This window comes from Miscanthus floridulus, chromosome 1, assembly GCF_019320115.1.
Source record: "Miscanthus floridulus cultivar M001 chromosome 1, ASM1932011v1, whole genome shotgun sequence".
Classification (NCBI taxonomy): Eukaryota; Viridiplantae; Streptophyta; class Magnoliopsida; order Poales; family Poaceae; genus Miscanthus; species Miscanthus floridulus.
Genome location: NC_089580.1, coordinates 178,899,504 through 178,925,938, shown reverse-complemented (window position 1 = coordinate 178,925,938; position 26,435 = coordinate 178,899,504). Strand labels below are relative to the sequence as shown.

Genomic DNA, 26,435 nt, shown 5'->3' with positions numbered 1-26,435 from the left:
TAATATATGCTACCAATAGAAAAGCCAAAATGACACTTGCAACTTGGAACGGGGGAGTAGAATCCAGATTGGTACAACAAAATCGTACGAAGTAAGTACGGTCATTAATAATTGGAATTGGAAAATCGTATATTGCTTTAGCCATAGAAGAGTATGTTCAACTCAATATAACGTGAAATCGAGGACCAAAATGAAGATTCTGAAAACCATACAAGAGCCCTTGTATCTTTAGCCCAGTATAGGTACCAAGTAGTAACAGAACATACACCGCCACCCCCCCCCCCCCCCCCCCCCCCCCCCCCCCCCCCCCGCTAATCAGCTGCGCGTCAAAGACCCAGAGTCCTCATGACTGGTTTCTGGCTGCTGCTGCTGTTTGTCGCCAGCGCAGTCCTCGTTCTTCATGCGTGGAGAGCTCGAAGCATCATCAACAAAGGCAGCGCCGACGTACCCGCCGGGGCTGGAGCCATACCCGCTGATCGGGCACCTCCCACAGTTCTTGGCTAACCGGCACCGCGTGCTGGATTGGATGACCGAGGCACTCGAGCGCCAGACCACGTGCACATTCGTGCTGCGCCGGCCGGGCGGCGTGCGGGGCGCGATCACGACGAGCCCTGCGAACGTGGAGCACGTCCTGCGCACCAGCTTCGACAACTACCCCAAGGGGCCCCGGTTCTCGTCGCTGCTGCACGACTTCCTCGGCCGGGGCATCTTCACCGCCGACGGAGAGGCTTGGCGCGCACAGCGGAAGGTTGCCAGCCACGAGTTCACCACGCGCTCTCTCCGTGCCTTCGTGGCGCGCTGCGTGCACGCCGAGCTACACGGCCGCCTCCTCCCGCTGCTGCGGCGCGCCGCGGCGTCCGGCGCCCCCCTCGATCTCCAGGACGCGCTCGAGCGGTTCGCGTTCGACAATATCTGTCGCGTCGCCTTCGACCACGACCCGCGCCAGCTCGCGGACAATGGCGACTACACGGCGGACTGCACCTTCGCCGATGCGTTCCGTGACGCTGCGAATCTCAGCGTGGGCCGGTTCCGGTACGCGGTCCCGGGGTTTTGGAAGATCAAGAAAGCGCTAAACGTTGGTTCTGAGAAGCGGCTGCGGGAGTCCATCGCGATGGTGCACGACTTCGCCGATCGCATAATCCAGTCGCGCCGGGAGGAGATGCTGAGAGCCGGTTTTGACAAGCACGACCTCCTGTCGCGGTTCATGGCGAGCCAGGACGAGACCTACTCCGAGTCCAAGGTGCCCCTCCGCGACGTGGTGATCAGCTTCCTACTGGCAGGGCGCGAGACCACGTCCTCGGCGCTCACCTGGTTCTTCTGGCTGCTGTCCTCGCGGCCGGACGTGCAGCGCCGCATCCGCGACGAGGTCGCTGCTGTGCGCGCCCGGCGTGCACAGGGCGACGTCGATAACGTCATCGGTTTCGACCTGGACGAGCTCCGCGAGATGCACTACGTGCACGCGGCCATCACGGAGTCGATGCGGCTGTACCCGCCGGGCGCCGGTGCCGTTGAACACGCTGCGGGCGGAGACAGACGACGTCCTGCCCGACGGCACAGCCGTGCGGGCAGGGTGGTTCGTGACGTACACTTCATACGGGATGGGGCGGATGGAGTCGGTCTGGGGCGACGACGCGCGGGAGTACCGCCCGGAGCGCGGTGGCTCAACCCCGTTGACGGGACGTTCCGACCGGACAGCCCGTTCCGGTTCGTGGCGTTCCACGCGGGGCCCAGGCTGTGCGTGGGCAAGGAGATGGCGTGCATCCAAATGAAGTCCATCGTGGCGTGCGTGCTGGAGGAGCTCGACGTCGCGGTGGACGGCGCGTACAGGCCCCGGCAGGTTGCGTCGCTGACGCTGCGGATGGCGGACGGGCTCCCCGTGACCGTGAAGCAGAGACGAGACTGACGAGCTGCTGTTGCGAACTTACGAGCTATCACAACTCCATCAGGTCCTACACCAGTCACCAGGCAATGTTATGTTGACTGATCGTTATCGTCCCGTGTTGCATTTTGGAATCTCCGTCATGCAGGCCACGCTTCAGGATCCAAGTAAAAGGCTTTTTTCTTTTTCTTTTGAAAGTGTTACCAGCTTATATATTATTAATGTGTGCACACCTTCCTATATTGTTGTCATGTACGTAGTTGAGTCGGTGTTTAGAGGTGGTCTTGTAACTACACTCTCATGTTTGTGACGTCAATGGAGTTCAGTCTGTTCTGTGATTTAGTGTCTCTTAGTTGCTATGCATAAATCCATTTTTTTTACCTCGAGTATGTCTACCACACAATCATGTATTTTATGTAGTTTTAACACATGATTTTTTTTGCACCATAGAATTAAGATCCAACAGCCTTCATCCTCCTTCTACCTCCAGCCTTCTTCTACCTTCAGTCTTCTTCTACCTCTAGACATTCACAAATCACAAGATCACAGATCCACAAATCACAAGAAACATTTTTTTTTCTATGCAAGGACAAAAGGACAAATCAGGCGTCGGACGGGCGGCCGTGGGAGCCGAGTTGGTCACGCCGCTGCGGGAGTGCACGCGTATACGCGTATAGGCCGAGAAGACAGTTGAAAAGAGAGAGGGAGGGATAGAAAAAAAATCCATGTGTTTTTTTATGCTAAAACATATATGTGTTGTATAGTATTTCTGTTTTACCTCTCTCAACGTCCATGGACTCAGGCCACGAGGAAAAATGTGATGATGTCCTATCCGGCTCTCCCTCGATTACAAAGCTTGGCTCCTTCCTTCCATCGTCTCGATCTCTGACCACATCGCGCTTTCAGGCCGATGCTGCTTCAGAGGTGAGAGGTTTGATCATAGCTTGGGATCCAACCACGTTCAGCTTATGCTCCTCAACTCAAAGTCGTTACTCTGTCTCCGCTACCCTCTCACTCCTAGCGGACGGGAGCATCTTCACTTGCATGAACGTATATGTGCCCCTCTAGGGCTGGATGACGAGCCGGCTCGGCTCAGCTCGTTAAGATAACGAGCTAGCTCGTCTCGGCTCGTTATCCTAACGAGCTAGAAAGCTAGTTCGGCTCGGCTCGTTCAAAGCTCGAGCTGGCTCGTTAAGCTCGCGAGTCAGGTATAAAAAACACACAAAATATAATATTTGTATTTATCTAAAGTTTGAGAATAATAATAATACAAAAAAGGCATCTAACAACCTTAAATCGAATAAAAAAATCAATATGCGCTAATATATATACAAGTATAATAAAATACTATAGTATTCATAGTCCATACTCCATACCATAAATAATACGGTCCAGGAGTATCCATATATCTATTAAAAACAAAATAATATAGTAATAATAATCTCAAATTTATAGGGTCTGGACCAGTTACTAGTCAATTATAAAGTGCAAGACATGAAGTAATACAAAAACTAATACTCCCTCCGTTCCTTAATATAAGCCATATAGATTTCTAAAGAAAATTCCAAAATATAGGTACGTATCAGCTCCCACGCCGATTAGTTTGGAAACCTTTCCACCGTACATAGCACATGTTCCAACCAATCCCTTAGATTTAGGAAGTAATCTGATTGGGATAGAGAAGATGGCCTGATTTCTCTTTTTTTCTCGGTCTCACATCATTCTCCAAGCCGCACGTTAATATTGGTGCTAAAAACTATATGGCTTATATTAAGGAATGGAGGGAGTATAAGTTTTAATACTTTTTTTCCTGGAAGCTTGGCTCGTTTAGCTCGCGAGCTGGCTCGAGTTGGCTCGTTATAGCTAACGAGCTAAAATCTTAGCTTGGCTCGACTCGTTATCATAACGAGCCGAGCAAGCTAACGAGATCGTCCAGCCTTATGCCCCTCTATTCACTTTCTGTCCGAGCTAACTTATTTAGCACCGTCTGACGATCGCCCATGGATCATCTTTGGGGATTTCTCATTTCAACCTAATACATGTGAGACTTACGTAGCTCTATGGTATTATATTTAGGATACCATAGAGCGTATAGTTCAACTACTCCTCCCGTCCCAAAATAAATTACTTTATAAGATTTTAAAATTTATCCCAAAATAAATAACATTATACACAAACATGAACACATTGTCTTTAATTAATCTTGGGTGCATATAAGCGATAACGGCTAAATTCAAGAGATATCTTCTCGAAAAGGAAAGTAGATGAGGGTGCATGCGTCTTTTGCCAACATTCTTAATTTGTCTTAAAAATTATAGAAACTTATTTATTATGGGACGGAGTGATGTGTCTCAGGAGTAATGTGTTATAGAGTTGTTAATATCTACTGATGCTTACATGTGTTGTCAACAACATTTGTTTCTTGCAAACATTATCTTAAAAGGCCACCTCATCGATACCATGATACTCTAAGAGCCCATTTGGTAGGGATCTAGATTTTCGTAGAAACGTTTTAGATCAGATTCTATCAAAAAAACCTTTCAGATGGCGAATCAGGATCACCGAACCATTTGGCTGTAGAATCAGAATCTCCGTGAAACCATGTTTTCGGCGATTCACATTCGTAGGCAAAAAAGTGAGATTCACTTGGAACCGTTTTTGCTAGAAACGTTTCACCCGTACGCTATTTGGCATGGTTTCTACTGATTCTAAGAAGAATAGGAACCAATTCTGTGTGCCAAAATCACCCTAAAATTCCAAGTTTTGATTCACCCGAACCAAATCTTAGTATTTTTACAAAGGTCTTATGATGTTTGAGGTTTATTAAGGGAAGGCCTTCTTTTTTTTTCAAAAAAGGGGACTATCCTATCATCACCCTTTCCCCACACTAATATTCATGCTGAATTATTGCAACCTTGTATTGCTAACGTTTTAACATCTTGTTTCTTTCCTTTGTGTAGTCTTGCTAATCTTAAAATCCGTTGGATACTAGATCCTCAAATTTGCAACGGCTTTGCTAATCTTAATTGTTGCTTTCAATTGAACTCTCTTGGAAGGGCATGCAACCTTCTCAATTGAAAATGCGTGAAATTCAATGAAACATTATAGAGGGGACTCGATCATCAATATGACAAGGGCCTTGGTCGCTTGTCTTTTCGGCCGTATCTTTTCAGCGAAGGAATAATGTATTCATCTCACAACAAATCAATGAACAATACTTTTTAGCTTGTCTTTTAATGCAAAATATTATTTCATCCGTTCTAAATTATAAAATATTTTGACTTTCTAGATACATTACTTTTACTATGTATCTAAATATAGTGTATATCTAAATGTATAACAAAAACTATATATATAAAAAATGGCAGGACTAGCGTCGGACGTCCGGACAGACACCCGCGGCTGCTCTATTCCGGTGCGTAAGTGAGGGGACGGCGCGAACCTCAGCTTGCTGTGAGGCCACCACGCGGGCATCGCACCACCGTCAAGCCCACCCGAGGGCACCACCTCCGTGGGCGCCTGCGTGCTAGTCGGGTATGGTTTATCCGCCGAGCTTGAACTGCTGCGACAAGGAGATGGAAGGAAAAGAAGGGACGGGAGGGGAAGGTGAGTCACGTCGTGCGAGAAAGTCCGCTGTAACGCCAGCCACTGGCATCATTTCGACATGTGCAACACTAGAGTAAAAAAACATGTGCAACACAAGATCTACTTTTAAAACATCCAGATAAAACATTTGTAACATACGTCTGAAACAGATGAAACACTTGAACACATGCATGTATAGCCATTGCAACATGTGCAACACTAAGATCTACTTTTGAAACATCCAGATGAAAACATTTGCAACATACATCTGAAACACTTGAAACATAGGCTTGCAACATGCGTATATTATCATTGCAACATAATACATATGCAACATCCTAAATCTACTTTTGCAACATCCAGATAAAACACTTGAAACACAACATTCACCCGCGTTGCCACAGCCTACCTAGTGGGGACTGGAATGGCAACGACTGAGAAGGAGGAGGCCGAGGAGCCCTAGTCGAGCAGTAGGCCGAGGAGGGCCGCCGCCTAGAGGGGCCCCACGAGGAGCGCCATCTCCTAGGCCCCCACGTCGTGCGCTGCTGCAGCACCCTCGCCACCGCCGACATCACGTACCCACCGGAGTCGACCGCCCGGGCAAGGACGGCGTGGGGACGGACGCGGTCGTTCCTGTGTGGGTGGGGGTGAGGGAGGAGATGGGGCGCGTGGCGCAGCGCAAGATGGAGCGTGGCGTGGGATTGGGGAGCCGAGCGTCGCGGGGCGGGATGGGGCTTGAACGAACGACGGGTGAAGAGGAGTGGGGCGCAGTGTCCGGCGGATGGACGCCTGCGTAAGAGCATTAGCGTATAAAAAAACTAAAACCCCATAATTTGGAATGGAATGAGTAATTCTCACAAGATTTTAGAAAAAAAAAAAAAGTCAGGCTTGCTCATGCGGTTATTGCCTTCACAAAAATTCAAACCGATCTCCCCGTTTTTGTGTCCCTCCTAGAAGCAGGGGGCAAATCGCAAAAAAGAGAAAAGAAACAAGCCAAACTCTAGTAAAACCCTAGCCCACCGGCCACCGGAGAGGGTGCCGAGGGCCAGAAGCCGGCTGGTCGGAGAAGGCGAGGTCCTATCAGACTAGCCACCGCGCCGCCGAAGATGTTCTCTCCGGCAATCAGGAGGCCACACCTCCTCAACCGCAAGGACAGGGAGGAGGAATCCCCTTCACCTCCTCCTGCTGCTCCCTCCCATTCCCCGTCGCCTCGCGGATTCGCCGTGCCCGACCGCCCCGCCACTGGCACCCCGGCCCCATGGAACTCCTCCTCCCTCCTCGCTAGGTATCCCTTTCTTCTCAGCTGATTTGCTTTTGTCTTATGGCCGTATCTAATTGAGGGCCCCGGAAGGGAGTGCTGCGCGGGCATATCTACTTTCTTCATTTTGGATTTCCGTTAGGGTAGCACGTTTAGTTGAGGCGTAGGAGCTCTGATCGTTCTATTTGTTGCGAATTTCCAGGATTTCGACGTCGAAGCGAACTGACAGGACTGGTGATTCAGACCAGATCCAACCAGTGCACGTAGCAGAGTTTCCCCAAGTTGTTCGGAATGCCCAAGCCAGCCTGCTACAGAAGAATTTCTCTGGTAACTGTTTCCACTCACTGCGTGTGCACTATTTTACATGCTAATACTTTGCTCGTACTGAGCCATACATACCTGTTGCGCAACTCTTGTAGGCAAGAACATGCTTGCTGGTGGCATTGATAAAGAAACATCCCTTGCGTGGATGATATGCAGAAATGAGCTTTTTATATGGAGTTACTTGGCTTCTGTTGCAAAAGACTGTATTGTACTTGACATCCCATCTTCTCTTATCGGATACAATGACGTGAAACCCCTCCTCGGTATTCAGTGGACAGTTTGTATAATAAGATGGCATAATAGTGGTGCATCAACAAGAAACAGTGGAGAAATGTTGCATAGAAAAAGTTCAACTGGCGTGGTCCTCTGCAACAAAAGAACACAAGCTGTTGCTTATTGGCCTGATATCTATGCTGAATTTAATAGGAGCCTAGTTCTTAGTTCATCAGGTTATGGTGAGGTGTCTGCATGTGATGCTGCATCTGATTGTTTGAGGTTTAATTCGCTTATTGCGGCTGCAGTTCCAGGATGTATTCATGAGTGCATTGCAATAGCTTCTGAGCCTGCAGGTGCTTTGTGGCTGTTCCAGTGTTCACCGGAAGGAATTCGTCAAAGAAAAGTTCATGCAGATACATTAGGAGATGGTGGTGCCGATCATTCTCAGAAAAGTAATGGTGGAAGGTCCTTGGTTTGGTTACCAAGTAATGTCTCATCTGAGGGTTCTGACCGGAAGTTCTTTTTATTGACAAACAATGAGGTGCAATGTTGGAGTATCTCATTCTTGCATGACATCAATGTACAAAAATTAGGGTCTCACGGAATTGTTGGCACTGACGGAGATGTGGGCATTAAGAAAGATATAGCTGGGCAGAAAAATATATGGCTTTTGGACATGCAGATAGATGAGCATGGGAAGGAATTTAGCATTCTTGTTTCTACATTATGCAAAGATAGGGTTAGTGGGTCAAACTACACTCAGTATTCTCTTTTGACAATGCTGTACAAACCTAACCAGAAGTTTTCGTCTGAAGATAATGTAGCTAAAGTTGAAAGGTTTTTGGAGAAAAAAGCTCCCTCTCAGGTGATAATTCCTAAGGCTAGGGTAGAGGATGATGAATTCTTGTTCTCCATGAGGCTAAAAACTGGTGGTAAGCCTTCTGGTTCTGTTATCATCCTGTCAGGTGATGGAACAGCAACAGTGGCCCTGTATTGGAGAGGTTCCACCCGACTTTATCAGTTTGATCTGCCTTGGGATGCTGGAAAGGTCCTAGATGCTTCCATTATACCATCAGCTGAGGACAGAGATGAAGGTGCTTGGGTTGTTCTAACAGAAAAGGCCGGAGTCTGGGCAATTCCTGAAAAAGCTGTATTAGTTGGTGGGGTTGAACCGCCAGAACACAGCTTGTCACGAAAGGGTAGTTGTAATGAAACAATTGCTGAGGAGAAAAGAAGAAGTCAGGGCTTCAGTGCTAGTGTTGTTCCCAGGAGAGTTAGCTCTGAGGCTTGGAGTGCTGGAGAGAGGCAAAGGCCTGCATTAACTGGCATAGCTCAGCAGTCTGTGGTTGATGAAGAGTGTGAAATGCTACTGAACCGGTTATTTCATGATTTTATAATCTCCAGTGCAGTTAATGAGGCACTTCAAAAGCTTAGAGCAGCAGGAGCATTTGAGAAAGAGGGTGAGATGAACATATTTGTTCGGACGAGCAAATCCATTGTAAACACATTAGCTAAACACTGGACAACAACCAGAGAAGCTGAATTTCTTGCCTCAACAATTGTTTCATCCCTTGTTGAGAAGCAGCAAAAACATGAGAAATTCCTTCAGTTTCTTGTCTTGTCAAAGTGCCATGAAGAACTCGCTTCAAAGCAAAGTGTGGATTCACTCTTACCATCATTTTGGTTTATTATCTTCATTAAACAGTGTTATTTGTTTGTAGGTTTAAGTATAGAAGCAAGATTCTAATGTAAATAACACAATTCAAATACTTCTAATTGATCTTAAAAGTCGAGTACATTTGAGAGCTGTTCTTCTTCTTCTTCCCCATGCCATCCTTGTGAACATTATTGTCAACAACTGATGGATTTTATCATGTACTCTACCTAATAGGAGTGTTCTAACTAGCCTTTTGTAGTCCTACTATTGTGCTGTGTTACATGGTCTTCATATATCTGATTATTAATCATTTTTCATAAGAGACCACAGTTTTGCTTTCCTGAACATAGTGATGAAATGATAATAGTATGTACTCCTTCCTTTCCAAATTATAAGATGTTTTTGGCTTTTCTAGATACATTGTTTTTATTATGTGTCTAGACATATTGTATATCTAAGCGCATAACAAAAACAATGTATCTAGAAAAGCCAAAAGGTCTTATAATTTGGAATGGAGGGAGTAGAACTATAGTGACAATACAGCCATACACACACAAGCTTGATTCTGTTTCTTTGAGTTTGATCGTTACTGGATTATTTTTATATAGTTCTAGTTGACAAACAAAGCAATTTGATCATTCTGTAGGAGCAGCAATGCTAACTGTCATGGAGCATGGTGAAAAGCTCTCTGGAATGGCGTACCTTAGGGAATTACAAAACGCTCTTATCCAGCAACGCTCAAGCACTCATTTATCACCTCATTCGAAAACCCAAGGTACTGGCGCCCTTTGGAACCTTATTCAGTTGGTTGGTGAGAAAGCTCGAAGAAACACGGTTCTCTTAATGGATCGTGATAATGCTGAAGTGTTCTACAGTAGGGTTTCTGATATAGAGGATCTATTTTATTGTTTATCCCATGAGCTTCAATACATCATTAGTAGAGAAGAAACACCCCTTCTGTTCAGATGCAACGTGCACTTGAGTTAGCAAATGCTTGTATCACCTTAGTTCAGGCAGCATCACACTACAGGAAGGATCACAAGGAATGGTATCCATCTCCTGAAGGACTGATAACATGGAACAGCCAACCTGTTGTACGGTCTGGAATCTGGAGTTTTATCATCCTTGATTATGGAGCTTTTGGGAGAATCAGGAGCTGCAGACATGTCAATGAAATCTAGTCTATGGTCTCAGCTGGAAGGGACTCACAGATATTCTACTGGAGGCATATATAGGCCTTTTAACTGCCCAATTTGAACGTGGGCAGGAACATGGTGTGCTAGTCCCAGAATATGTGAACGAAGAGATGAACTTCTCAGATCCCTCTACAACCTTTCTAAACAAATAGTGGAGGTCAAATACCAGGTTTGGTTTAGCTGAACATCGTTATTTTCCTAAGAACCATCATTACTGCATTAAGATGTTTAACGTTGCAATTGATGTTATCTATTTATTTGCTTATTCGGTTATCTTATGTTTTTTTGGGTCTGATTAGTACTTGTCTGTCGTTCACTTCGATAATATTAATATTGTACTTATTTAATATGAGCATAGCTTATCTAATTGATAATGCACTGTTGTACTGGAATAGCTTTCAAAGTTCTAACTTGATTCACATATCTGTAATAGTAAATCAGGCACCATTTTGGTATTCAGGTAGCCTGCCATATTTCATATTGGATCCATGGTATTGCCGTTTGATGATTTTGGCTCAACTAGTTCTCTGATTGTCGTTTGATTTCTACAGTAGTCATTCAGTCTATTATTCGGTATCTGTTTTTTTAGTCATAACAATTTTCTGATGATAACACATACGAGTATAGTACAGTGATCTGCCATGAATGTAAGGGTTGTTAGCCTTTACTCCCTCCAGTTTGCAAATACTTGATGTTTTGTACAAAGCCATGGTCCCCAAAACATAGCTTTGGCCACTATTTTTCCATTAGGAAATAAATGAACATCCTAATAAATTTAAAAGGGCGTACCCAGTGCAGAGAGTTCCCGCTCTGTGCGGGGTCTGGGGAAGGGTGTCAGTGGCAAGCCTTACCCTCGCCTGTGCAATGCGAGGAGACCGCGACTCGAACCCGGGACCTTCCAGTCATAGGCGGTAAGACTCTACCGTTTGCACCAGGCCCGCCCTTCAACATCCTAATAAATTTACGCTTTTAAATACTTTTGAAGACAATGACCTTCAAGTTCTAAACGAAATACCTTAAAAGTTATTATTTGTAGTAGTTCTAAAAGTTTGACTCAAATCTTATACAAAACCTCAAGTATTTGCAAACCGGAGGGATAGCTTTAGTGGTAAAAAAGAAAATGGTTTCAACTGGAATGATAAAGAAGTGTGGCAAAGGTGTATTTGGATGATCTCCAATTCCGCTTACATGTTTGTGTGCTGGGTTGGTGTGGTGTCTACCTCTTTGGCAGCTGTAGAATTTCTTGAGCTTCATACATAACAACTAATATCTTTTCCTAATATATCAGGAGTCAAAAGATGGTACGGACAATCCGGATCTGAAAGAATCTATATTTAGAAAGGTTATTTCTCCTATTTTAGCAACAGCCAAACGACATGAAGGGTACCAGACACTGTGGCAGATTTGCTATGATCTAGATGATTCAGGTCTCCTTCGCAGCCTAATGGTATAAATCACGAGCATATCTAAAATTTGTTACCAATCCCCTATTCTACTGTAGGGGATAACATGTTCAATTTGGTTCAATAGTTTAGCATCAAATATGTTGGTCATTCACTTTCTACCTTCTACTGAGACATGGTTCTAACTTAAAATGTTCATCTTGTTGCAGCATGATAGTGTAGGGCCTCATGGGGGATTCAGTTTCTTTGTTTTTAAAGAGTTAGTCAACAGAGGAGACTACTCTAAGCTGTTAAGGCTAGGTGAAGAATTCCAGGAAGAGCTTGCAAGCTTTCTGAAAGAGCGGAGTGATCTGCTGTGGCTTCATGAGATATGCTTAAACCAGTTCTCAACTGCTTCTGAGACCCTTCATACCTATGCCCTGCGTGGTAGTCCTGATGGAGATGCTAGCTTCACAACCAGCAGAAAGCCACTATCCTTTGTTGAAAGAAGACGTCTTCTTTATCTCTCTAAAATTGCTGCAACAGCAGGTAGGTGTTTCTGCCTACTTTCATGGTATACTCTGCACTGAAACAATTCATCAGGAACTTCTCATATTCTGCATACATTTATGGCATTACACAAAATAGAATTCCCTTACATAATGAAAATGCTATTTTATCAGTTACAAAATTTGTATAAGGAATTTGTGCGATTGTCTTGGTTATTAGTTATTTCTCATGCTTAGCAATGAGAATTTGGATTACGCCTATGCAAACCCTTTTAGTCTCATGTGGCCTCTTACTTGGAATCTTATTGTGTTTTCAAGAAAACCTGCCTGATTCTACTGAAGTTTCTGCAGAATAAGAAATGTTTAGTTACTGAATGCTTAGAAGAAAACTTTAGAGTTTAGAGAAGTGAACATAGATTTTCTCCCTCTTGATAACACATCCCTGATATATTTTCCATCGACAAATAGGTAAGGATATTGGTTATGAAGTGAAGGTTGCACGGATAGAAGCAGACATGCGGATTCTAAAACTGCAGGTGAATTGTTTATTACAGCTCTATTCTTTAGTCAAGTAGCCATGGCATCCGTTTCTAAATTTCATAGTAAAATGTTATCGCCTTGCATCATGGGAGCCTAGAATCTACTCAGCAATAGATCAACATCTGTTTCGTCTCACGACATAGATGCATGTTACCATGACTGTATCTTAATTAATTGCTTTCAGAATTCAAACTACATAAATTATGTGGTTTGAATGCAAGCTCTATCATATGTACTTTGGGTATTCAAATCCAAGCTATACAAGAAAATGGAAAACCCTGCAGGCCATTTAGGTGTATACATCAGTTTTCCAGATCCTGACAAAAAAAAGGGCGTACCCAGTGCAGAGAGCTCCCGCTCTGTGCGGGGTCTGGGGAAGGGTGTTAGTGGCAAGCCTTACCCTCGCCTGTGCAATGCGAGGAGACCGCGACTCGAACCCGGGACCTTCCGGTCACAGGCGGTAAGACTCTACCGCTTGCACCAGGCCCGCCCTTCAGATCCTGACCAAAAGAATATAAAATAATAATGTAATCCCACTGGGTACCAGCACAACACTGTAGGCTTGTAGCTCCCTGTGAGACTGTTACTTTGAGCTATTTTTGGTTGTTTTGGAGTCCGGAGGCAATTAGATTGATTGAAAGTGTTGGATGTTTGAAAGAAAAATGAAGAGAGTATGAAAAGTGAATGGGGTTAGACTGGGAATTAGCATGTAACCGTCTTGTATCAGCCCGGGGTTATTAATTCCTGAGGTCTTAACGTGGTGTGGGTGGGCTATTCCTCAAAACTTGCTTTTGAAATCATGGTATCATTGTCTTTTTCTGAGTGGAGTAGGGATGGTCAGCAGACTAGATTAATAGTAGCCCATTCTTTTCTGTACAGGAAGAAATTGTTCAGCATGATCGAGAATTTGCACAAGTCAAATATACAAACACATTGCTTGGTCCATCAGAACTGATTGAGATGTGCTTGAGGAGAGACCGAGAGCTCTCCCTTAAAGCTTTTGAAGTATTTGCTTTGACAAGCTCATCATTCCGAAGCTCCAACAGAGGTCTTCTAGAGGCATGCTGGATGAATGCAACTGACCAGGATGATTGCGTAAAGCTTTCAGAGGCATCCACGTTAGAAGGTTGGAGTGACGAAGTCATCGAAGAATCTCTTCAAGCAACTGTCCTCTTCAAAGCTTCCAGGTTGTGTTACAGCCCGGATGCCGTGGTGTATGATGGCACCTTTGAGGATGTGCTGCCTGTGAAGAAAGAGGATGTACATCTGAGAGGTTTGGAGAGCAAATGCTTGTCAGTTGAAGAAGTGCTGATGCAGCACAAGGATTTTCCAGATGCTGGTAAATTGATGATGACTGCAGTGATTATGGGCAAGGAACTAACTTTTGCAGCCACAGAACCTGTGGAGATGGACTCATGAATAATAGTTTTAGATTTCTATGATAGACTGGCACAACATTGCAGTCATTTCATTGTAATTGCCATCTGGTAGTTTCATCATCGTAAAAATCTTTGCCCTGTTCGCTTGACTGATAAGCCATGGCTGAAAGTACTGTTGGCTGATTTGTTGTAAGAGAAAAATACTGTTCGTTGGCTGAAAAAGTACGGCTTATAAGCCAAGCGAACCTTGACAACACGGGATATGTAGTTTTGGTTGTTTCTGCTCTGTGCAGTCACAGAAAACATGATTCCGTAGCCCAAGATTATCATTTCACGCCAGTTTTTAGCATGAGCTGTGACTTCTAAACAGGGTGCCTTTTCTTTTCTGGTTTTCTGGAGAGGAATACCTTCTGTGTTGATCAAAGAGTAAAATGCACTGTAGGTCCTCAAACTATTGGCTCCTTCCCATCTACGTCCTCAAACTATTAAACCAACTATCTAGGTCCCTGATTTATTTTCGCGGCACACGCAGTGTCCAGATGTAGCCACGTTAGCCACATAATCCGACGTGGCCGTGCCAGAGTGGCAGATGAAGGGCGAGGTTATGCCAATTTAGCAGAAAAGCCCCCGCCAATGTTCTGTTCATTAGTTGGTACTCCGGCCTTCTCTTCCCCAATCTTCTTCAGGCTGCTCGCCGCCCGCCGCTTGCTGCTCGCCGCCCGCGGCCGCTATCTCCGGTCCGGCCGCCCGCGCCCGCATTCTTCGGTCCGCAGCGCCTCCACGCAGTCAGCGATGTCGCTCGGCAGCTCGTCATCCGCGCAGAGGGTTGGGCCCCTGAGATTGGGCACGCGCACTGGGCTGCCCCTTGTGCCGTGCCCTAAATGCGGCGAGGAGATCCTCGAGCTCACTTCGGGTCCAGGATCTAAGGTCCCGGGGGCCATCTTCTTCAAGTGCCGGCTCCATGAGAGAGATGCAAGTGCCGACCTCTTCAATTGTTCCCTCCCTGTTCAACAGCGATGATACTCTTGTTGTAGTTTTACTGTACAAATTGCAGGACTCTACAACTTGCCCTTGGTATTTGTTTGCCGACAAGTATGAGAAGCTGCTGATTGCCAAGGGATTGGTGGAGAAGAGAGGGACTACTGACGCCGGCATTAGGCAGGAGGATTCCATGAATGAAGTTGAGCAGATCAAGATTGCAATTGGACGCTTAGAGGGAGTAGTGGAAGCAAACAAGACTGAATTGACACCTTTGCTTGCTGATGTAGTGTCTCTGAAGAATGGAAGTGATAGAGTAGCTGAAAAGCTACAGAAGTTGGTAGACCTAGGAAAAATTGTAGCAGTGTGCCTTGTAGTTGCTGCTGTTTTTCTTGTTCTGGGTGTAATAACCATGTTTTTCAAGTAGAAGTGGCAGCTTAGTACCTCTACTGAATCATGTGTTCAAGTATGTTTCAGTTTACAAGCTGTAATAACCATGTTCATGTTCAATGAATGGAATATGAGTTTGTATCAATGCAAGTATGTTTCAATTAGCTTTTATGCAATTCTCTTGCAGCAAATGACAGAAGTTGATAACATAGTGACATAGACCAGATCACTGGAATTTCATTGTCAAATCAGTCACTGCAGTTACATATCATAGCTTAGGCCATTAGTTCTTTGACCATCAGTCACTGCAGTTACATACCATAGTTTAGGCCATTCCTTCTACCACCCTACTGTTTGCATTGCAAATGATCTATATATCTATGATCACTGCACAAAAGGCAAGTTTAGCTGCTTGACAAAAGGCAGCCATTGCTGCTGTACAAAAGAAACAGTAGCTGCTACACAAAAGTAAGACACCACACTGTCTTCACTTCTCTCCATTTGTCCCTTTCTTGGACTTGGATTTGGCCTTGGCTGCCTTCTTCTTCTCTGCAGGTACCCTGCTGGCCCTCACAATCTTAGATGCTGTTGTAAGTGGCATGTGTCTTGCTGGTGGGAGATTGGAGCTGATGTAGGCACAATCTGGAATAGGTTGCCTCACTGCAGTTTGCCTCACAGCTTGGGCAGCCTGCAACAATGGGATTCAATTATTAGTCTTACAAAGGAGAAAAAAATAGTGCTAGGAGCTGGGAAGAAGGTGTTGCCTCATCTTGCAGTTGTGACACCATTGGGTTCTCCAAAGTTGACATAAGTGGTTGTGTTACACTTTCTTGCAGGTTCATCTCCTAAAGAAAGTTACAAATGAGTTTCATATAATGTCATCCAATTAAGCATTTGGTTGGTTTTGCACAAACCTAGACAGTGGCAGGTTGTTGGCTGGAATGTTGATCTAGCACAGATGGACTAGCTTTCTTCCTTGATTTTTTCACTGCTGGTTCTCCTGCTTTCTTTCTCTCACAGGTTGCTGAGTTGTGCCCAGGTTCTCCACAGTGACTACAATGCATGGTTACTCCATGTTTGGTTAGTCTTGGCCCATTTGGTCCACCAACTTCATGTGCTGCTTTCCTTCTAGCTTTAGGTGGCCTTCCAACCCTTTTTTCATACACAGGTGGTTGAACTTGTGGGCCACCAACCTTTTCCCAAGTGGACTTGTCATTGCATGGGTGAATGTAGCATCCATATGCCTTCTTAAAAGCTTCAGTAGAGTAACACCAGGGCAGCACTGACTCCTCAGGTATCCTCTCATGCCTCAGGCAAGAAATTGCATGACTGCAGGGTATACCTGTCAAGCTCCACCTCTTGCAATCGCAATGCCTTCCTCCAATGTCTACATTAAATTGCCACTCCCTATCATGAACCTCAAATACACCACTCCCACTTGGTATTACATAGCATGTGTTGGCCATCTCTGCATGTCTTGCCAATTTCTTCCTGATCTTTGGACAGATCAGCATCCCTCCCCATTTCTCTTGCACTTCTTTTTGTTTGTTGTAGTGTCTGGCCATGAGCTGTCCCTTGATCCTTTGCAGCATGCTTAAGATAGGAAGTTCTCTAGCTTCTAAAATGTACCTGTTAAACACTTCACAGGTATTGTTCAGCAAAATATCACATTTTGGGTACTCACTAAAAAATGCCCTAACCCAAGTGTTTGGGGCCATTTTCTCTAACCAAGCATGGGCATCTTTGTTGAGTAGTTACATTTTGTCCATCTCTTGATTCCATCTTGGCACTGTACTTGCCCTTGCACAAGCCCAAAGCTGATTCTTCAGGTTTTCCCCTTTGAACTGCCCCTGGAAGTTGGAGTAGAGGTGCCTAACACAAAACCTATGTTCAGAGTTAGAAAAGGTTTGCTGAACAGCAGGGATTAAACCTTTCTGTTTATCTGTCATGATGGTCCAAGGTGTAGTATTTTCTATTCCTAGATCTTCTTTCAAGTGCTCTAGGAACCACTTCCAAGAAGCAAGACACTCCACCTCAACCACTGCCATTGCAATAGGAAATATACAATCATTAGGATCTATTCCTACAGCAGTTAGCAACTGACCCCCAAATTTAGTCTTGATGTGGCAACCATCAAGACATATAACAGGTCTGCATCCACTTAAAAAACCCCTCTTGCATGCATCCAATGAGAAATACAATGAACTGAAACAACCATCAAGCAATTTCAAATACAAAGTGCTTCCTGGATTTGTCTTCCTAAGTTCCTGCCCATAGTCCCACAACTCAGTGTACTGCTACACTTCATCTCCATATATCAAGTTCCAAGCCAGTCTTCTAGCTCTAGATAATTTGTTCCTGGATGGGGTCAAATTTAACTCCAGCTGCACTGTCTTTGCAAAATTTGACAAACTCATCTTCTCATCAGCTCTGAACCTCTCTACATATTTGTTAGCAAGCCATTTTGCAGTACACCTTTTCAATACCCATTTTTTCTGACATGTGTGAGTCCCAACATAAGTCTTAATGACAAAACAGTCTACCCTTTTGTCTTCTGAAGCATACAAGTACCATGGACATTCTTCATCACAATGAGCTTTGATTCTAGTCCTATCATTCTTGGGCATCTTTATCTCCACTCTATTCTTGATACTATATTTAGTAATTGCCTTTCTAAGCATCTCTACTGAATCAAACTTCATGCCAACTTTGAAAATTGGGTTCTGCAAATCTTCAGGTTTGAAACTTCTCATGTTCTGCCCAGCCCTACCCTCTTCACCAGATTCTGGTAGCTCTAATTCTTCTTCATCAGAGTCCAACTCATCCCATTCTTTGCCTACTGGTTCATTGTCTACTGGGCCAAATCTTTTCCTCCCTGCTCTGACCATTATCCCCTTTGCAGCACCATCATCAACCACACCTTCATCAACATCATCACAAAAAAGGTCATCATCATCATCTCGAACTGCATAGTCACTGTCAACAAAATCAACATCTGAACTGCATTCACTGTCATCACCATCAGCACATTCTGTCCTAGCAGGGGCAGGCACCTTTGAAGGACTAATCACTTTGGGTAAGGTTGCAATTGGGTTGTACACAATGTCCTCCCAGTTGTTGCCATCAACAGTATTGTAATGGTCCATATAAAGCACATAATTCTTGACCTTAAATGCAACTTGCTTCATTATCTGTGCTTCTTTATCTGATGCAATCAAACGCAAACCGGTTGACAAGTCCTGCTCAGGCAACAACCACCACACTGGAACACCCAGATCATAACCTAGCACCACTGATGTCTCATCTACTGCATTAAAAGACCAGTACTGCACTTTGATATTGTCGAACCAATCGACCTTGCCATCGAGGTACACTCGATCAACACCAGACCCACAGAAAAATCCATTATGATGCACTTCCACAGAAAACTCTTCATCGTCAGGCCCTAAAGAACGAAAAACAACCCTAAAATTAAGCACCGAATCGGAGCATATCAAGCAAGCCTACCAGACCAACTACTACGCCTCCAAATTGATCTGGCACAGATAGCATTGAGTATAGGATACAGCTCTAGGGCACTTACCATAAGTTGAAGCCAGCTCCCCTTTCAATCGTCGACGCCCTGCCATGGTGCCGCCGCGCCGCAATTTGTGCGGTCGGGCGGCACCCACCGCGGAGCTCGTTGACACCGACGTTGGTGGGGCCGCGAGTTCGCCGCAGCCCCGGCCCGCCCTCGTGATCTCTCCCTGCCCGCGAGTTCGCCGCCGCCCCGGCCCGCCCTTGCCTTCTCTCGGCTGACAGAGATTGGGGGAGAGGGTGGCTGCAGTTGAAAGTAAGGAAGACAACGTTCGCGAGGGGTTTTTGATAAAATGCGATGACCTCGCCCGTCATCTGCCACTCTGGCATGGCCACGTCGGATTATGTGGCTGACGTGGCTGCATCTGGACCGTGCGTGTGCCGCGGAAATAGATCAGGGACCTTGATAGTTGGTTTGATAGTTTGAGGACGTAGATGGGAAGGAGCCAATAGTTTGAGGACCTACAGTGCATTTTACTCTCGATCAAATTATGTATGCCAGCATGAAAATTTGTTCTGGAGAGAATATTTTCTATTTTTACTTAACTTTAACAACTAAAATGCTGGACATTGTGGACGTGTGGTTTAGATAGCATGCTGATAGTAAATCTAATCTCGATCTAAAAAGGACAAAAATATCTGATGATAGTGGACGGCCAACGCGTTGAGTGGATGGAAGATGGTGAAGCGGCAAGCAGTAGAATACTGAAGGAATCAGCTTATTGGGTTTATCATGGGCTCTAAAAATTTAGCCCAACTATGCAGCCAACAGCCCAACATCGGCACACGGGCTGCAGTGCAGAAGCTTTGCCTTCCCCGCGTCCGGCTACTACTGCCGAGGCGTCGTCGACCCATCTTCACTCCTCCGTCCTCTCAGATCCCGAACTACCAAACCCCCTTCTCGCAGGCGGAGGAAGGCGGGGGCGGAGAAAAGAGATCACGGTCGACAATCCGTGACGGCAGCGGGCGGGATGGCGGCGGCGCTAGCTCCGGGGGTGTCCCGGAAGTTGAAGAAGGTGCTGGAGACGCGGACGGATAACCCGGATCTGCTGGCCTCGCTGGGCGCGCTCTCCACCTTCTACGTCCAGAACACCCCGCAGGCGCGCCGCAACCTCAAGTCCTCCATTGAGCAGCGCGCGCTCGCCATCAACCGCCACTTCCTTGACGCCTCACTCCCCGCCCACAAGGTGCGGTGTTGTCACCTGCCCCTCCTCCTTACGGAGCCGCTGTGCCCTGTTTGGTGATTGCTTTGCTCTGCTCGCAGGCGCTGGATCGCGTCGAGGGGGAGGTGCACGCGCTGAACGACTCCTGGAAGAAGTGAGTTGCTTTGTTCATTGCCCTAGTGCTGTTTCTGCTGTCTGTTCTGCTTACTCGGAAATTGCTCATGGAATATTAAGAACCAGTAACTAATAATCAGTATCTTATAGTGAGTGTTAACAAAAGCAATAAAGAGATATTAGGGCTGTGCTATAGTTGCAACGGGCTAGCTTGAAATGTTACACTTTCTCAAATGCTACCTAGAAATTCTGTTTCTCCAACAGCATTTTTTCTTGCTGAATACATTTTTTATCTATAGGTAATAAAATATAGGCTTAAACTTTCATGATATGGTTTCTTGTACTACCCAAGTTTGGTCCTTTAAGTCCGTTTAGTCTCAAGGTGTGCTTCCATCTTCTGCTACTCGTTTATATTCTTTTTATTTATGTTAGGATCGAGGAAGCATTGAGCAGTTGTAGTGCAAGTACTGGGGACATCATTAGTACAACAGAGGGGTTGCAACAGGAACTTGAGGTTATCACTCAGCGGCAAGAAATTGTGTCATGCTTCCTGCGGGATTACCAACTTTCAAATGAAGAGGTCCATTTTCTATCCAAGCAAAACTAATTGCATTAAATGATATTTGTTTGCTATGTTGATGCCACGTTGTCTTAAGGCGGACATCATGATTGTATTTGTTCATGATTTTTATGTGTTGCTCTTTTGTAAATGGTTAAAAGATAAATGCACTTCGGGAAGAAGAGATAGATGGTAAATTCTTCAAAGCATTGTGGCATGTTCAAGAAATACACTCAAACTGCAAGGTCCTGCTGCGAACACACCACCAGGTACCATTGCTTTGTCCTCGAAGTTTGGTGGCCTTGAGCCTTTCTGCCTTTGATGCCTCAGAAAGGTGGATTATCAACTGCTGATAATAAGGTAGTCATGTTCATGAAACCCTAAAGAGAAAAACAAGTACTGTGCATTTTATTAAGGGAAAAAACACAACAGGATATCATAATTGCGAACTTCAATCTTGGATTTTTGTTTTTTCTCCCAAAATGCTAGCCAAGTATGGATTATACTAAACAATGATTTGACATTGTGATCTTTCCAAATTTCCAATAGTTAGTTTCCTTATCAAACGACATTAGATGTTTATATAAAATGTCCATTTTTTTATATTTCTAGCGTGCTGGTTTGGAGCTTATGGATATGATGTCTGTGTACCAAGAAGGGGCTTATGAAAGATTATGCAGGTATTTCCCTATATAGTCACTTGATTTCTTCAGTGGAAGAACATTGTGAATCACCGATTACAATGAAATCAGAGAAATATTGTGAAACGAACAAGTAAAATGTTTTTTTTTCCTTGCATTTTTGGTAGTGACCAGTGCTCCAATTTGACATTTTTCAGGATACATATGTACTGCCAAACTAGCATTCGACTTTATATTTTGTATCTAGACATAGCTTATGTCAGGTGCACAACAAAAACTATGTACCTGTAAAAGCCAAAACGACTTATAATTTGAAACGGTGGGAGTACTACTTACTATATCATCAGATGGGGTATTAACATGCAACATCTATTTCATTGTTTTATCAGGTGGGTTCAAGCTGAATGTAAAAAATTAGGTGATACTGACAATCCTGAAGTAAGTGAGCTTTTGAAAATGGCTGTTCGCTGCCTGAAGGAAAGACGTGTACTGTTCAAGTATTGTGCAGAGGAGGTAATCTATACCTTTTATATAGCAAAGTTAGCACTACCTCAAACTCATGGTGGCTATCTTCATTCACAGGTTGCCAACATGAGGCACCATGCCTTATTCAGGAGGTTTATAAGTGCTCTTACTAGAGGTGGACCTGGAGGGCTCCCAAGACCAATAGAGGTGCATGCTCATGATCCTCTTCGCTATGCAGGCGAAATGCTCGGTTGGCTACATCAGGTTTTCTTCTTACTCTACCCTTATACTACTAGACATAGGCCAACATGTAATAATTCTTTTCAAATCATGCACCTGAATGTTCATTCTTTAACTTGTGAAGGCCCTGGCATCAGAAAGAGAGCTTATAATTGTCTTGCTTGATCCTGATGCAATGACTGACAGCGGTCCAACTTCTCGACGTCAGTCTGGTAGAGATGGTGATTCCTCCAGAGGAGAACCTGATGTAACTTTTGTGCTTGATAGAATATTTGAAGGAGCATGTCGGCCATTTAAAGTTCGAGTTGAGCAAGTTTTGCAGTCACAGCCAAGCCTGATAGTTTCTTTCAAACTTAGCAATACCTTGGAATTCTATGGTTACACGGTGAGTCTCGAATAGTGCCTTTTGGAGCTAAGTAAATATAAAGGTGTTTCCGTTTACATATAATTTTCTTATCATTTAGATATCAGAACTGCTGGGTGAAGACACTGCACTGTGCAATACAATATGGTCACTTAGAGATGCAGCTCAGCAGACATTCTTCAATATCCTGAAGAGTCGGGGAGAGAAGTTATTGCGATATCCTCCACTAGTTGCAGTTGATCTCTCTCCCCCACCAGCTGTTAGAGAAGGAATTTCTTTGCTGCTTGAGCTCATAGATACCTACAATAGCATGATGTTTCCTGCCTCTGGAAAAAGACCAAACTTTGACCCTGTTATTTCTGCATTACTGGATCCTATAATTCAGGTGAGCTTTCTGTGTCAGCTGTCAGGTTTGCCTTATAAATATAATGTTATGCAAATATCTGATGGGTGTTGTTATCATATATAGCATTGATATTCTATTACTAATTGTACCCATGGTATGATTTTACAGACTTACAGAGTTATTGTGAACAGTAGCACTAATAGCAAGTTAGCAACATATTTTCACTCTTCAGTTGTTTAATGCCATCATTTTTTTTGTGTGGCTTATCCTCATGCATCAATTTGATACTGATACTGATATCCTCTAGAAATAAAAAGAAGCTTAATGTAATGATTTCGAACAGCATACTTCAGTCAAAGAAAGGAGTCGTGTAGAGAAGACTAGGACTTGAACAAGGTACTTCAAATACTGGACAGATTTGAATGTGTTAAGATGCAATTTGGTCAGATGATGAACAAATTGGACAGCTATGCCTGACAGGCTACTAGCACCACCATAGCAGTGGAAGTCATTATTCTGCATAATTTGATACTGTTTTTTTTTTAAAAAAAAATTAATAGCATTATATGAAGTAGTTCTAGCCTCTCCTGATATAATAGCGTGTATTTTCTCACATAGCACCAAGCCCACTTGTAGCAGTTAGATGGATTACTTCACTACAACAATACACTTACTGCACTTTTAGGTTATTGTAGTCATACATGCCAAGTAGCCAAATGCTATGGTATGTGCTACTGCTACAAAATGTTATACTCTATACTGAGTGATAGCCCAGCAATTTCTATTGTAAAATCCTTCATTTTATTAGCATTTATTGTTACAGCAGAATATCTCTTTGTTATCTGCAGCATAACTTATGTGGTACTTATACTGATATTCCTAACTTTTCAGATGTGTGAGCAAGCTGCAGAGGCACAGAAGTCAAAAGGTTCACTTGGGCGGCGTGGTAGAACAAGCTCTGATCCTAGTGGAAATAGCAGGGATTCTATATCAGTTGATGCTATTCTGTCTAAGAATTTATCTACATCGGTTCTGGTTAGTAGCAGCACTTTTAATATTTACCATGTACTCCGTCCATTCCAAATTATAAGACGTTCTGGCTTTTCTAGATACATTGTGTTTGCTATGTATATCTAAGTGTATAACAAAAACTATGTATCTAGAAAAGCCAAAACGTCTTATAATTTGGAATGGAGGGAGTATATAGGATGACTAGATCCTATTAGGAAAGATGTAGCCACTGAACTGAGGGGGTATAGCTTGTCTATACCGGGGTTCACTTAGATTAACAGAGCATGGACATTGTGTGCCAACCCTTAGAGTTTCATCTGACTGCAATACTGAACATAGCATCCTTTTTCTCGTAGTTCTTTCTCATTCTATTGCAACTGGTTATCACATGGTCTAATGAAATATAAATGATGTGCAAGCTGATGTCTTAAAAGTTCCTTACAGTTGCAATACCAAAATTCTGACATTTTTCTAGTTTATTTCTTATTCTATTTCCAATGTTATTAGATATAGAGAAACAGTCATGGTTGTTCAACTGCTAAATTGTAAACATGTCATTCTTCCATTCCTTAATAGTGCTCTGAGGAAACTGCACATGTTCTGAATTTCATGATTGGTTTTGTGGCTTTGATATTAATTTCTCCTGATTGCCTCTTTCCATTAGAATGTAATTAAAGAGGAATGATACCGATTTTTTTTTTATGTTGCACTAAAAAAAAATCATTGCCAGATGGAAATTGCGTGCTCTTGGTTTCATGATCAAATTGGACATTTGTTTTTCACCCAAGAAAGTTAATCTTGTTTTATACTTAACCACTTGGGCATTTCCACTTTGTTTATTCATTCGATGTAATATGCAGAGTGCCGAATCTTCATCCAAAGTCTACCTCATCAACTGCTTGTCAGCTATTCAGGAGCCATTGATGGGCCAGGAGGTTGCTACAAGCTATGTAAACAGCCTGCGCTCTATGATTGAAGCACATATTCGTGCCCTTGTCGATAAAGAAGTTGACAGCATTCTTAGGAAATGTGGACTATCAAATAAGATGCCATACATAAAGGAGTATGGTAGCAAGGCTGATGCAAAGCCTCTGGCAGATATTATCGAGACGTCGCCACAAATGCTTCTGGAATGCTTGAAGGCATTCTATGGCATTGTGACTGGAACAGAAGGTTCCTTGCCTGAATTTGAACAACTGCAGGTTCCAAGGTTACGTTCAGATGCCTGCTATGGTTTGGCAAGAGCTCTAGCAGAATCTTATGAGCTCATTTACAGTGCAGTGATGGATCCAAATAACAGTTATCCTGACCCAAGGTCGTTGGTTAAGCACTCTCCTGAACAGATAAGAACTATACTGGAAATCTGAGGTCTTTGCACCATGCCTTTTGATACTATGTTAAGTAGAGGTGTTTCATGCACGAAACATTTGCGATGTAAATTTCCGACTACAAGCTGTGGGTTCAATTGATTACAGAAATATTGAAGAGGTGACTCTTTTTTCTGAACTCATGTATCATTATCTAGTGTCTCACTGTCTCCTCTATTCCTTTTTACTTTATATATCAAAGTTTTTTTTTTCTTCAGTGCTGTAATTTTGAGGTACAGCTTGACCGATTAATATGATACCAGTTGTATACCAAAGCTACTATCCAAGCATGTTAAATAGCTTTGATATAAAATGCCATTTTTTCAGTTCAGTAAAACATCAAAGCTCAATCATAATTCTCGATTATTTTCAGTACCGCGCACCTGCAGCAGATTCTGCTTCAGCTGTCCTTATATTGTTTCTGTGTTTGCTTATTATATTGTGCTTTGCTTATTATATTGCACGCTGAAGTTTGGCAGGTGTGGAAACTGGAAACAGTTGTTGGCAGTCAAGAATTCAAGATCCAAGGCTGTCTAGGTTGAAGAAAAAAAATAATCTGTCAGACATGTTACCTGGGTTTGAAATAATCTGTCTAGGCTGAAGTGTCGTCTGGTCAGTATCCTTAATTTCCGCAGTGCATATGGGCTTGCTATGTCTCTTCCTTTGAACCTTTTGTACAGAGGCTATAGCTCCAGCCATTTTAAGGTAAATCGTCTGCTGGAACCCTAAATCCTTTATCTATATCAAATATTAAAACACAGAAATTTCTTTGATCCGTCATCCTCACTTTCTAAATCACACTCCCATCTTTTCTACACTCCAAAACAACCCTTCTCGCTCCCCCATAAGACTAGTCACAACGTAGGAATATGTCGATGCTGAAAGAAGAAAGAGAGAGTACCGATGCTAACTCCAAAATTCTACCAAGCGAGACAAGAAGATGACTCGATGCTAGCCAAATAAAAAAATGATTTCTCAGCTGGCTAATAGACACTTAATCGAGTGCAAGAAACATTGGCCGTTCTGTGAAAGGTTTGGCCCACATGCTTATGCACCTCGATGCTGAACGTTGTGCGGCAAGAAGAGCTTTGAGCATCGGTGCTGATGGCATGCGCATTAGTTTTTCTGGCATCGATTACATTGTGGTAGGCTACATCACACTCTAAATTCAATACACGATAGTTCTATTATGAATCTTTTCACATAAGAAGAAAATTATGATAAGTCATTAGAACATATATTTAGACGCATAATGAAAGCTAGTATGTGTTTAGAAAAGACTGAATGACTGATCAT

General features: G+C 43.7%; 1 protein-coding gene and 3 pseudogenes across 2 annotated transcripts; 3 read left to right on the top strand and 1 right to left on the bottom strand.

The window, feature by feature from the left end:
• The first annotated feature begins 345 nt into the window (after positions 1-345).
• On the top strand, positions 346-2,112 carry LOC136503798 (cytochrome P450 CYP94D108-like; annotated as a pseudogene).
• Positions 2,113-6,456: 4,344 nt separating this feature from the next.
• LOC136549747 (nuclear pore complex protein NUP133-like) lies at positions 6,457-14,254 on the top strand (annotated as a pseudogene).
• Positions 14,255-15,780: 1,526 nt separating this feature from the next.
• Positions 15,781-19,199, bottom strand: LOC136467637 (uncharacterized; annotated as a pseudogene).
• A 395-nt stretch (positions 19,200-19,594) lies between these two features.
• Positions 19,595-25,804, top strand: LOC136503785 (conserved oligomeric Golgi complex subunit 6-like). Of its 2 annotated transcripts, XR_010770759.1 has the most exons (12): positions 19,595-20,056; positions 20,134-20,186; positions 20,579-20,726; positions 20,867-20,974; positions 21,318-21,385; positions 21,736-21,859; positions 21,929-22,075; positions 22,176-22,436; positions 22,516-22,800; positions 23,653-23,796; positions 24,633-25,260; positions 25,611-25,804. XR_010770759.1 is itself a non-coding variant. In XM_066498755.1 (11 exons), exons 1-11 carry the CDS (start codon positions 19,841-19,843, stop codon positions 25,137-25,139), a joined length of 2,061 nt encoding a protein of 686 aa, XP_066354852.1. In that variant the 5' UTR covers positions 19,595-19,840; the 3' UTR covers positions 25,140-25,441. The 2 variants fall into 2 exon arrangements, 1 of the variants encoding a protein (XP_066354852.1); XM_066498755.1 differs by lacking the exon at positions 25,611-25,804 and having other exon boundaries at positions 24,633-25,441.
• Positions 25,805-26,435: the final 631 nt, after the last annotated feature.

Excerpts from the sequence above, each read along its gene's own strand:
- LOC136503785 (XM_066498755.1), top strand. The coding sequence starts at position 19,841 with ATGGCGGCGGCGCTAGCTCCGGGGGTGTCCCGGAAGTTGAAGAAGGTG. Across the intron at positions 20,727-20,866 it reads ACCAACTTTCAAATGAAGAG|ATAAATGCACTTCGGGAAGA; the intron begins GTCCATTTTCTA and ends AATGGTTAAAAG. Across the intron at positions 20,975-21,317 it reads TGCTGCGAACACACCACCAG|CGTGCTGGTTTGGAGCTTAT; the intron begins GTACCATTGCTT and ends TTATATTTCTAG.